Here is a 13,526-nt window from a genome sequence, read left to right as displayed (position 1 = left end):
TTCTCGGGTGTTTTTTATCCTCGCCATATTTTAGCCAATATTCACCTACCTGGTCATTGTTCTTTTAGTTCCGTGTAGTTAAAAGTTTAAATAAGTTAATAAATTGTTTCAATTGTGAATAAATACAATACTTGTTATATACCATAGATGGGGACAGGAATGATAACTGAAAAACACAAGAATATATCTTAAGTTTTTACCAAGTAAAGGCAAGATCTGTAAGTTCCCTCAATAAAAACTCGTTAAAAAAGTTACTTACTATTTGGAACAATGCCACATTATAACTTTACCAACAATTCAAAATCTTGAAAACCCACATAACCACAAAAATAAATAAATTTATAAATATGTATAACTTAATATTTTGGTTTTATTAATGAATGAATGACTAATCACAAAGGTGCAACAAATTAATGAAATAACAAACAAATAAATAAATAATAACGAATTTAAGCATGGACTGTAGGATATGTTGGAGTAGTTTCGTATGCTGGGGCAGGAGCATATGCTGGCTCTGTGTCATGAGCATATCCATACACAAGCTCGATGCAAACTTGTTTAGGAAGGGTCAACTCGATCTTTTGACAAGAGGGAGCTCCAAGCCTAGTACTGCATTTCTCAACAGTTTGAACAGAGTCTTGAACCTCAGGAACAGTGATGCATTTTTCTTCTTGGATGTCAGAGCAGGAAACACGTGGAAGAGAGATGGGTTTGTTCACACAGGACTTGATTGGCTCAGGATAAGAAACTCTGACGGGGACATCAATGGGTGTGACAACGGGAACGTTGTAAGCGGTTTCTTGAGCAACTTCCTTGCATTGTTGATGTCCATAAGACTGGTATCCGTGACCGTATCCAGGTTGACAGACAGTGACCATTTGAACGTTTGTTTCCTTCTTGAAGGTGACTTCCACGTTTTTGGCAGTGGTGTCTTCGTACTTCTTTTGGTAGTTGTAGGTGCAGATCTCATTGGGGATTTCCTCAATGGACTCGGTGCAGACAGTACGTGTGGATGTGTAGCAGTACTCAGTGTCCACAATTGTCTTGATGGTCAAGTCAACATTTTCGCAGGAGGTCTCAAAGGCAGGAGTACAAATGTCAGCTACTTCAGTGGCATCTTGTACAGTGCAGTTATGTTTGGGTTGTTCGTATCCATGATGACCACCATATGATGGAGCTGGATGGCCATATGAAGGAGTATGAGGGTATGCAGGTGTTGGAGCATATCCAGGATAATTGTAGTTTTGTACTGGAGTTCCCAGTGCAAGGGGAAGGAAGGAAATCAAGAGTAAAGCCTGAAATACAAATTAAGAAGTTATTGATATTAGTTGATAAGTAATCATCTTTATTTTTAGTTTACATTCATTGTGTTTGCGGCTTTCAAAGGTATCTGATGATGAGATTTATGTTGATATACATATTTATATATATATATACAAGAGATATTCTGTCTATTGTGTGCAGTACTAAAGGTAAGGCGGTGCCTTATGTAAGCGGTGATTATGTTAAGTAACACGCCCATTATGTTGGATTGTTTATTCGTTATCTTTTCCTGTCAGTAACAGATTTACATTTTTCTTCCAATACTTTTCAAAAGTCAAGTTTAATTTTTTTAATTATGAATCCATTTGATATTCATTAAATTAAAAATAACTCAATTTACATTTATTTTTATATTTATTTGGTTATTTGTGTTTTAATACTTGAAATAATCTTATATTTTGATGGATATATGTATTATATGGGTATTCTAAGGTAAGGTGATCTAAGGGGCTTAAACCACTCCTACCCCAAAAAATAATGTTATAGCCACGAGTATAATCAAATATCGATATTTTTTTAAATTCTCGATTATCAATAATATCGATAATGCTTAAAAAATCAAACTTTTTTCTATATTTAAGTCATTGCAATTTAAAGGATTTTCTTACCTCCGGAAAGAGCTTTAGGATTTCCACAAATAAATTCTAACAAGTATTTCGATAACAAAGAAGCCCCAGCTCATTTCCATTACTCAAAACTATATACTTTTCAAATTTTTATGACTGTATTTTGTCAAAAAGTTTGCAAAATTTTCTAGCTTTATTCGCCTTCACTATTCAACCGTTCATTGTCATCCTCTCTGTCTAAATCATCTCTGATCTTATTATCAATATTTATGTAAAAAATCTTCTTTTTTGTTAGAATAAATTATAAAGGGCTTGCATTTTCCTAAAAATGCACCTGGTATCAACCAATTGAGTTCCATAATTAATACATTTTATGCGAATCGCTTGCTTAAAAACAATTTTTCTAATTTTAATATATAGAATATAACCAGCTTTCTTCAACGCAAAGTGCAAACTTTCACTGGAAGCAGTACTTTTGAATGGCATGTTATCATGAGCACACATCCTAGCAACTTTTTCATCAAGATCTTTTTTATGGTTTTTTTATTTGTTTGAAATATTTCACAAATTTTTTTCTTTCTCCGGAGATATTTCGTCTTCGTCTTCGTGTTTATTTCATTTTTTCTCTTCACTTGTTCATCAAGTTCAATTGTATTTTTCTTATTTGGGTAAAATGATCCCAAACTTTGCAACAATTAGTAGTGTGCACATCCACAAAGTCCGACATTTTGTTTTGAACTGAGGAGCAAGGGGATGTAAAATAATAAAAGCAAGATGATACTGGCTGAGCTTGTATCTAACTACCGTGTTCGTTAGATTATGGAGAACTTGAAGAAACTTATTTGTAATTATGGATTCAGGATAACTTCATTACTAGAGCCGATAAATTTACCTTAAAGCCCTAATTCCTTTCTAACGTTTCAGACTTGATGACGGCGTAGATGGTGGTCCAGGAGACGCCCCACTGCTGGGAGTGTGTGATTGGAAATTCGTCTATTACGTTCAATTGTTCTTTTCTCGACTTCTTCATACGCTATAGAGCTTAGAGTTGTATATTATTTATACTTAGATGTTCTGTTTTCAAGAAAAAATAATAATAAAAACAGTTTTGGAAATTATAAGCATGTTCAGATTACCGAATAGAAAAAACCACCACCACTTTCTAGTACATTTTTCATAAATCTCTATACGTAGGACAATATTGATACAAGTAACTTTATAATCTTAAAATATTTTCACATATAGCTTTCAACATCATTGTAAGGACAGTATGAAAAAACAAATATAGTTAAAAATTATTTAAAAAGTATCTAATAAAAAAAATAACTTTGATTCTAACATTACTTTATTATTTTTCTTTAAAATTTAGACTATTGGTGTAGGGCTGCCAACAGGGAGGGCTAGGGCCCTCATTTTTCAAGAATGTACGATTAATTATTATATAACTAGGGCATTTATATTTTGATTTCTGAAAAAGGACATTTGGCCCAGTTAGTGTTGGTTTTATCGGAGAAGAGAGTAAATATTTGGAAATTAGTAACATTTATTTTTATTTATTGTTTTAAACTTTTTGTATAAAGAAATAAATTTAATCTCTTCTTATTTTATATTTTTCTTTTGTTAAAGAAATTCCCTACCGTATACAAGGATTGTCTGAAAAGTTTCGGACCTCAACGTGAAGATGACAACCCCTGTAAATAAAAGCTAATTACATCTATCTAGCATTTGTTTACAGTTACTCATCAATGCTTTTGCCATTTTGGACGCGCAGTTTTTATCTAACTGTCGTTTGAGTTTGTTGATGTGTTTATGCAAAAATGGACAAAATCGAGATTCGAGCTGAGATTTAATATTTGATTTTGAAAGTGTAACTTTCAGAATAACTTTCTATAGTAAACATATAAAAGCGTGTTGTTTTAAAATTTTACACATCCACAATAAACAAAGTGGCTCGTGAACAATTGTTCTGAAAAAAAAAAAAAAAAAAACGCCGAGTAGTACTTGGACGGATTACTGAGATGTTAAAAGAAGTGTGTTAAGTTATAAGGAGACTATCTTGAAAAAAAATGTATTTTATCTTTGTTAGGTTGCAAACTGTTGAGCCACCTTAGTTTTAAAATAAGGAGACCAACTGTTTTCTTTTGCACAAACTAGTACACCTTTTACATCCAGAAAATTGACTTAACTCATAAAAACAGGACATATTATGAATTTGTTCTCGAATCATTAATTAAAAGGAGGATATATCCAAGCAAATAAGGGCGGTTGTTACCCCAGCATGTAAGATAAAAAAAAATTCTTTTTAAATTAGATTTTGGTCTGTCCACTTCAAAAATGTTACACAGATTCTGTATTGATGCAATAAACGATGTTGTATTTAATAATGTTTTCTGTATTCTAAATCAAGCTTAGTAAATCCCACATTGAAATAGTACATTTTTAAGTAACATTTCAACATGGTTTATTTATTATTTACATATTTGTCTTAGATTTACATCACTATTTATAGGTAATTTAAATAAAAAAATGCAGTTTCTATTGATAATTACTTATGGATATTAGGAACTATTATATTCATCTAAAAAGGAAATTACTTTAAGATTTTTATTAGAATATTATCAGTAAAGTTGCTTATAATTTGTTTTTATTTGGCCTTTTTATTCTATATGTTTTTTGAAAAATTACACTTCAATTATGACCCAAAACTTGCAGTAGCATGACTTAATTACGAAAAATGTGCTTTGTGTGGAATCAAGAAGAAACAACCCCAAAACAATTTGTGAGATTTAAATACAATATTTAGTAATATTTTTTATTCCATATGGCCTGCTTCACAAGCAATAACCGACCCGACACGCCAGCAAACAAATTGACAGCTCGTGTCGATGAAGGCCGTATCTGTGATGTATCACGCTGTAATGATGCCAGCTGGGACAGAATCCACATTTGGATGAGAAATGCGGCAGAGGTTCCTCTCTGAGACGCTCCAGGGGGATGATGTCAGGTCTAGAGGAGTATCACATGGAGTTAGGCCCGAAATTGCTACATCACCTTTGGTTCTTCTTGTCTGTATGGGAATGGTACAGGTTTCAGGGACCATATCTTTTTTTCTAGAAGATACCAAATGGTCCATTAAAACTAAACAATTTGAATTTTAAATTTCAATAAGATATAATTTATTAATTAACAATGGAATTTCAACAAAATTTATACTATGAATAGATTTGTAGCTGAGCTCTCTTATTCATTAATATAGACGCCCTTAACGTCAATGATGGCTTCCAGGTGGTGGCGGAAGGTCTGGAACCTGCTGCAGATGTATTCATTGGCCATGGCGTCCCATTGATGGCTGATATATGGCTTTCAGGACCTTTGTGTTTCGATGAAAGACACTGAATGTCTTCCCCTCGACATGCACCCCAAAAGGTGTAGTCATGAGGGTTTGCATCAGGACTAAAAGGGGCCAAATGTATACAAAAAGAGCTCAAAAGACTCAATTAAAACTCATTCAAAAGAGTCTTACAACGGAGAAAATAGGTTTCTTTCATAGCTGGCGTCAAAAAGTGGCCTCTCCACTCTCATAATGCTCTTTCCATCTAATTTGTGATAGCTCTCTAGACAGTGTGTTGTGAACCCCTGAGGTGGACTCGAGGGAATTTCCCTGGACTATTTTCTTAAGGTAATACGAGTCCAGTTTGGCCTTTTTAACAGTCAGCAGTGGAAGGCCTGGCACTCACTGCGGATGTAGTCCTCTGTGATGGCATCCCAGTACTGACTGACAGTGGTTTGAGGGCCCGGTGTTTGAATGACGGATACTGCAGGCCTTTCACTTGATCTACATCCTAAAGGTGTAGTCGAGGAGATTGACATCAGGGATATGGAGGGGCCAAAATTGTGAAAAAAGAGTCCAAAATAATTCCACAGAATTATTAAAGAGAGTCTTGCAACAAAGGAGTGGGATTTATTTCATTGCTGGTCTCAAAAGTGGCCTTTCCATCATCAAAAGGGTTTTTCCCACTTAGTTTTTTGATATTTTTCCGGACAATCTGGTGTGAAACCACCAGTAAAATAAATTAAAATTCGTTGATCACGTTCAAGTCTCCTTTTTTCGACTTGTACGTAAGTTAAAGAGCTCATGTTTATTTTGTTCTCTAAGTAATTGTTTATGCTTTAATATGTCAAAATAAGAATTAATTTCAATCATTCAATTTTAATTAACTATTGAATTAGTAAGGGTATAGATTTCAATGCACCACCCGGTATTCTCAATTTAAGCTTAAGAAATATGTGTATTATTTTCATTAACAATGGTGAAGATAATTTAGTGATGACGTCACTATATGATCTATATGTTTATCTTAAAAGACTGTCTTATTTATAGGGTAAAATAATAAAGTAGATCAATAGATTCTTTTTTTGGGCTATGGTTATGTCCAATGTGCATTTTTACTTTTGTAAAATTATACGATGTACCAAAAGTTGGACGATTAAAAATCAATAAAATAAAAGATTAAAGGAAATTAAGTCTTTTTTTTTCCGGAATATCATATTCTCAATATTAAGCCTTTTCTTTCGTTTTGTATCTACTATTTTTTTATTATTTCCCTAGAAATTGACGTTGAATGGGATTCCAAAAATTACGGGATCTTTTTAATAAATAATAAATAGTGTAAAATTCAAGTATTTGTTATATACTTTAAAATATAAATTATACATTTTCAGCTAGTCTTAAGTCTATATTCTCATTTTATTGATTTGATCAAGATCACTAGTACTGCGGAGTTTTTAAAGACCACGTGTTCTCCTTCGTTGGGCATCAATTATTAACAATTCATTACCACATACTTTTAAATGCATAAATCCTAAAAACTTTAAACCGAGTGATTCTTCATATAATATGGATTCAACATTTTATTATATAAGCTTCGTATATAATTAAACGAAGCTCATATAATGAATGAATTAAATGCAGTATTTCCGGTAGAATTTTTCGTAGTAGTAAAATCCTTAGAAATACTGTGAAAACGGGAACCAAAATGAAAAATCTTAACCCCCAATGTTAGGCTGGGTCGTATTTTTCATTTTTTTTAAATCCAAAATAAGTAGTGAAAATTTTTTATAGGTTTTTTTTTTATATATATATTTATTAACCTTATGATTAATATATTTCAATGTCAAAGGAATCAAGGGAAAGAGTCGACGATAGTAGTAAAAGAAGAGCATGTTTTTTTTCTCTTTGCTGATTGGCTTAAAATTGTCAGCTCCCATCAGGTCTATTTTAAATGCCTTGAAGGCAATATTTTAAAAACTACTTTGTGAGCTTCATCAAATTATTATGATAATTAGGTAATACTTATTAATTGGAATATATTTTTCATAATGGTAACGTTTTGTGCTTTGTATTGTAATAATAGATCAACATTGAATGAAAAAATCGCCTGGCTTATCGCCCTAGAAAATGTTTAATTTACCAAAAGTCATCAATCGTAAGAAATTTTGGATCAAAACCATCCAACTTGAGAATTGGACTCTCACAAATGACTCACAAGTTTACCAAGTAATATAATCACCTATTTTTTACCTTTATTAAATTATTCACTTTAGTCTTATTTATAGAATCAATGTTTCTGCGGATGTCTTCAGAAGGATGGTGGCGTTTGGTAAATAATACAATTCCTACTTTATTAGAACATTCTAAGATTAAAAACAACAAGAGCTCCCGTTTAAGCGGAGAAAAAAAAATGGAAGTATGCATGAAATTGTAGAAAACATGTCTTGATCATTGGCCAAATTTAATCACAATGACTTATTTAAATATATTACTTCCTAAAAAAAATATTATTCAACTTTATAGTAGAAAATTCTTTTAAGTATTTATTGTATAAATGTAAATTTGATTCTTTTTTAACACTAAATATTTTTCTAAATTAAATAAATTTTTAATTGGATTCTTGAATAAAACAAAGAATTAACAACTATTTCATAAAAAATAACCATTTTTAATCATACGAGAATAACAATTATGTATCAGTCGGTGCAATAGCTCTAAATTTAGACTTTGTTTTTTTCCTTTATATTTTAGTGGTCGTAGATTTCTTGTCTGTCCGTTCTTTCCCTTAAGTTCTTTAGTTAATGCTATATTTTATCAGTTTTATTTTATTTGATGGAAAATATTTAATAAAAGAAAATAAATATCACAATCCAGAATAATTTATTCACAAAAATTTTGGTGGATTAAATCTTGAAAATATGTAAATTACATTTGAATCAATTAAAGAGTAATACGTCCTGAATATTAATACAAAGGTTACTATGTTACTAAGGTAGGTGTTCAATGCCTTATTTGTGATAAATATCCCTCTGTTAATTCAATCTGGCCAACTACAGTTAAAGGATTATAAAAAGAACATTACGGAGGAATGCTTAGTGACAGGAAAAATAAAACAGTTTTGGACCTTCGAACTTACTGGAGTAATCAGCAAAAGACTTGAAAGTTTTGAGATCCCTGTTGTAGACGATGCTTTTGGGTAGTATTACTTTATTATTCCATTTGACGAAATTTTGCGTTCTAGGAGGAGTTCTAAAATTTGCTATGTTTTTCAAGGGTCAGTAAGTGACATGACTAGAAAATAAATAAAAAGAATTGGACAGCTTTATACACAAATTAATTTTCTTTTCAAATAAAAAAAATATGAAATCAATAGCTATTTTTAACAAAATCACAAAAATCCAGAGCTAAACAAAAGTTGTATTTTTTTTTTTTTAATTTCAAAAATCAAAACTTATTCTCAAAAAATTTCAAAATCTACAGCTGTTCCCAAAAAATTTCAAAATCATACAAATCATAAAAGATTTCAAAATTTACAGTTATTCTCAAAAAATTTAAAAATCCATTTTTTTCAGAAAAAAAAAATTTTTTGAAAAATATTTCAAAAAATAAATTTCAAATATATCATTTTAATTGAAAAAAATATTGAAAATCCATAATTTCATAGAAAATAAAATTTTTTGAAAAAATTCAAAAATTATAACTGACAAATAAAATTTTTTGAAAAAATTTCAAAAATTTGCAGCTCAACCTTAATGTTTATTTTTTTTTTTTTGCAAAAAATTTCAAAAATTAATGGCTTTTTTCAAAAATCTAAAGCCACACAAAATCGTTAAACTTGTTTTTTGAATTTCAAAATCTACATCTCTTCACCAAAAATTAAATTTTTTGTATAAGATTTCAAAATTTACATCTGTTCTTTCCAAATTGTTTTATGAAATGATGCATTGTCTTGAATTTGAGAAATATTTTTGTTTACTTAATGCGTTGATTCAAACTAGATTTGACTCAATGCTAAAAAAATCGAATTGGAAAATCCAACACTATAAAATATAATTAAAACCCTAATTTCTTAAAATATTTCGTAGGCTAAGTTCAACAATACTCAACTTCATATACAATGGACAGTTCTTTAATTTAATCATCTTCACTTTCCTTAGGCAAATATCAATTATATTTAATCGTTTTATGAATTTCCGGGTTTTTATGTTGAAACCACAATAATTTAGAGTACATAATAAATTGCAGTTTGTACGCTTGATTTATAAAATAATAATTATAATAGAGTTGCTTTAGTTCACTTAAGCAATAAAAGTTAGGCATTCATGTCATCGTACAAGTAAACAATGATAAAATAAATGGTAACACATGCAAAAATATTAAAATCCCTTTGTAATTACCAACAGTAAGACGAAACTGAATATAAGATACTCAAACTATTTATGACGTTTCCATGCGCAGAGCCATTAATATAATTTTTCTTTAAAAAAAAATTTTCCTTCAAATTAAGCAATTATAAACAAAAGGTTTTTTGGATTTAAAAAAAATTTTTTTATTCCAATAACAACACACATTGTATTCTTTTCCTAATTAATTTCTACCAAAAAATTATTCTCATTAATCCTTTGGAGGAGCCACAGATTGTACTTAAATTAGCATTATAAAATGAAAGAGTCGACCCTTGTATAATTTAAAGCAGATGACTCTAAACATTATGAACTCAAAAAAGGTATCTACTATGATTTGGATTCTTTATTAATTTATACAAATTAAGAAATTTAGTTCAGAATTCGAACCAATTCATACTCAACATTTGATTATTATACTGAAAAAATTATAATAAATCTTTAAATAATAATAAATATTTGGCAACAAGGCAAACATTTAAGATTAGCTACATTATGCTTCTTCCAAATTTTTCTTTTCTTTTTTGACAGTCGAGATTGTGAGTAAAAAAATCTATAAATGGCTGTCCTTAAACTCAGATTACGCTACCGATTTAAGAAAAAGTGGTATTTGAGAATAACTGATTAACAGATTTATTGCTTCATCATATAAGGAATACAACTTAGTACAAAGAGCAAATAAATAGAAAATAATATAAATACTTAGGCATCTTTTTGATCTGATAAATAAGAAGAATAATATTTAGGAATGTTGGGGAGGATAAGTAGGCTCTGGATGTGGCTCATGAGCATATCCATAGACAAGCTCGATGCAAACTTGTTTAGGAAGGGTCAACTCGATCTTTTGACAAGAGGGAGCTCCAAGCCTAGTACTGCATTTCTCAACAGTTTGAACAGAGTCTTGAACCTCAGGAACAGTGATGCATTTTTCTTCTTGGATGTCAGAACAGGAAACACGTGGAAGAGAGATGGGTTTGTTCACACAGGACTTGATTGGCTCAGGATAAGAAACTCTGACGGGGACATCAATAGGTGTGACAACGGGAACGTTGTAAGCGGTTTCTTGAGCAACTTCCTTGCATTGTTGATGTCCATAAGACTGGTATCCATGACCGTATCCAGGTTGACAGACAGTGACCATTTGAACGTTTGTTTCCTTCTTGAAGGTGACTTCCACGTTTTTGGCAGTGGTGTCTTCGTACTTCTTTTGGTAGTTGTAGGTGCAGATCTCATTGGGGATTTCCTCAATGGATTCGGTACAGACAGTACGTGTGGATGTGTAGCAGTACTCAGTGTCTACAATGGTCTTGATGGTCAAGTCAACATTTTCGCAATATGTCTCAAAGGCAGGAGTACAAATGTCAGCTACTTCAGTGGCATCTTGGACAGTGCAGTTATGCTTGGGTTGTTCGTATCCGTGATGACCACCATATGATGGAGCTGGATGGCCATATGAAGGAGTATGAGGATTGGGGGAGGTTGGAGCATATCCGGGATAGTTGTAGTTTTGTACAGGAGTTCCCAGGGCAAGGGGAATGAATGAAATCAAGAGTAAAGTCTGAAATATAAATTAACAAGATATTGAAAGAAGTGGATAAAAGTATTAATCTTTATTATTTTAAATTTACATTCATAGCTATTTATCCTTTCTTCTTCAAATGAATTGATGGTATTGATAGACTTATCTGAGTATTTATAGTACTTATTGCAGTTAATTACAAAGTAAATAGAAAAACACATTTTAAAGGGCTGGCATCATCCTTTTTGAAGCACGCCTTTTTTTTTTTTTTGTAAATTCTTCCTTTATAATATTTTTAGCTAATAGTTCAATAATTAATTATTTAAAAATAGGAATTGATAATATTTGTATTTTCTTCATATCTGTCAACAAATAAAATTTTTTCAAATATTGATTCAGATTTGTTGGATGAGTGAATGCACCTTAGAATTTTTGTAATAATTTAGAACCTTACTTTGAGTTAAGATACTTATATTGGTGCTGATTTTGATCCCTTTCAAATATATCAATCCATTTCTAATTTGTTTATTGTGTCAATCAATATATTGCAAAATTTTGGAATGTTATTTTGTATTTAATAAAAAAATCTATAACTGTGTAAGCAATAAAAATTAACGGCAACATTGATATTTTGACAAATTATTTGACAATACTGTTATTGTAAATATTTAAAATAATTGATAACATACTTTCCTCTTTGATAAATTATGTTTTTAAGAAAATCCATTTATTTGATCAGAAGGTCAAATTTGTATTGAACAAAAAATGTAATTAAAAAAAAAATCACGAAAAAATTTCTGTGCTATTCCTTAAATAAAGCTTATATATATATATAATTTTATTTCTTAATGCTTCCTCACATGAGTAAAACTGACTTTCAAAATTTATATAGTAACTTCTGGAGGCTACTTTTTGAAAGATAAGATTTTATACAAGAAAAACTGTTAACACAGTTTTTGACTGTTTGAATCAGTATTGCTTGTACGCGTGTCATAGATGGACACCAAAAACAGAAAAGCGTCATATTTTACAGTTTTTCTTCGAAAAAAGTTTTTGGATAATTGGTTTTATATAAATAGAATCAATTTTAATTTTATAGGAGATGTAATTGGTGTGAAGAAAAAAAAAAGATTAAGAGGCAATGACTCAAAACATTTATTGGACTTAAATTTAATTATGTGTTTCCCCTTTTAAAAATTATTTTGCCCTTGACTAGGGTCACATTTTCCATCTTTTTTTAAGAAGAAAAATGGGAAATGTGTCAGATGTTTGTACGTTAATAAATGTTACTATCTCCTTCAGCTATAAATCAAGAAATACATCCGAAAAATAAAACAAAAATATGATCATTTTGAGCCCATTATTTAAGGAAACAAAAATGTTATTATTTACGGAAGCTTTCCATAAAAAATATATTCATATATCTTTCTTTATGAAAGACCACAAGGATCTAACTAAAGATCCAATTTGAAGTTAATTAATGAGTCAATTCAAAAAACAATTTATCCCAGTGAAGACGTTCACGCTTTATACAGATATTCGTTTATAGTAGACATTTAGGAATGTTGGGATAAGTTAATTAATGGAATATTTAATGAGGATGTTTGTTTAAAAAGAATCCATCAACTACAATTTTTGATTTTTATTTTCTCTTTAAAAGACATTGTTTGTAACTTATTTAACTAATATTAACAGTAAAACATATTATATGTTTTATATAATTATACCAGATTTGGACCCGTTCATTCTTTTTGTTTCTGAAATGTTTTCTTTCTTGTGTTAATTCCTTTCCCTTCCTCCCTTTAAGTAAAAAAAGACAAAGACCAGGTCAAATGTCCTAATTTAGTGTGTAATAAAAAAACTTTTTCCCTTGCGAGATGTATCTTTTGTAATATCTCAGTTGCTGTTACTTTATAATTTTTCCTAGTGATAAATACATATTGTTTTCCTTGCCCCAGCTAAAATATTTCTTCGGAGAACTGTAAAAAAGAGCAATGAAATGAACGCTACAAAAAAAAGCTCCATAGGTTTGCAATCCAGAGAAAAAGGGGGAAAGAGTGCTCAAAATTGAGCTTACACCATTTTTCTGTTTAGGGGAGTTTTCTCTTCTTTTGAAATTTAATTAAAGTTTTTGAAAACACCACATGGATCCATAGAAGAATCTGAGTCTTCAAAAAGTCCAAATAAGTGCCCTTTTTGATCTTAACACCATTAGAAATACGGGGAAAAAAAAAAAGAAGGGATTATTATTATTCATTTGCAATTTAAGACCATTGTATACTATACAATGATCAAGGCTGATTTTCAATGTGTGTTTTCATATTAAAAAATGGAATGGGGTAGAAGAAAAAATTTGAACTTCTTAAAGAAACCTAAAAAGGCAT

At 30.4% G+C, this 13,526-nt stretch overlaps 2 protein-coding genes across 2 annotated transcripts; both read right to left on the bottom strand.

The window, feature by feature from the left end:
* Window positions 1-352: 352 nt before the first annotated feature.
* LOC121123369 (uncharacterized) lies at window positions 353-1,301 on the bottom strand (the record flags this gene model as incomplete). Its single annotated transcript, XM_040718490.2, has 1 exon — window positions 353-1,301. A coding segment is annotated over one exon (852 nt), but the record flags the coding sequence as incomplete, so codon positions are not given.
* An 8,931-nt stretch (window positions 1,302-10,232) lies between these two features.
* On the bottom strand, window positions 10,233-11,301 carry LOC121123379 (uncharacterized). Its single transcript, XM_040718504.2, has 2 exons — window positions 11,252-11,301; window positions 10,233-11,181 (listed from the first exon to the last, which is right to left on the bottom strand). The coding sequence occupies exons 1-2, from the start codon at window positions 11,255-11,257 to the stop codon at window positions 10,366-10,368; spliced, it is 822 nt and encodes a 273-aa protein (XP_040574438.1). The 5' UTR covers window positions 11,258-11,301; the 3' UTR covers window positions 10,233-10,365.
* Window positions 11,302-13,526: the final 2,225 nt, after the last annotated feature.

This window comes from Lepeophtheirus salmonis, chromosome 8, assembly GCF_016086655.4.
Source record: "Lepeophtheirus salmonis chromosome 8, UVic_Lsal_1.4, whole genome shotgun sequence".
Lineage (NCBI taxonomy): Eukaryota > Metazoa > Arthropoda > Copepoda > Siphonostomatoida > Caligidae > Lepeophtheirus > Lepeophtheirus salmonis.
Note: the sequence above shows the minus strand (reverse complement) of the source record. Positions and strands in the feature narration are given on the sequence as shown.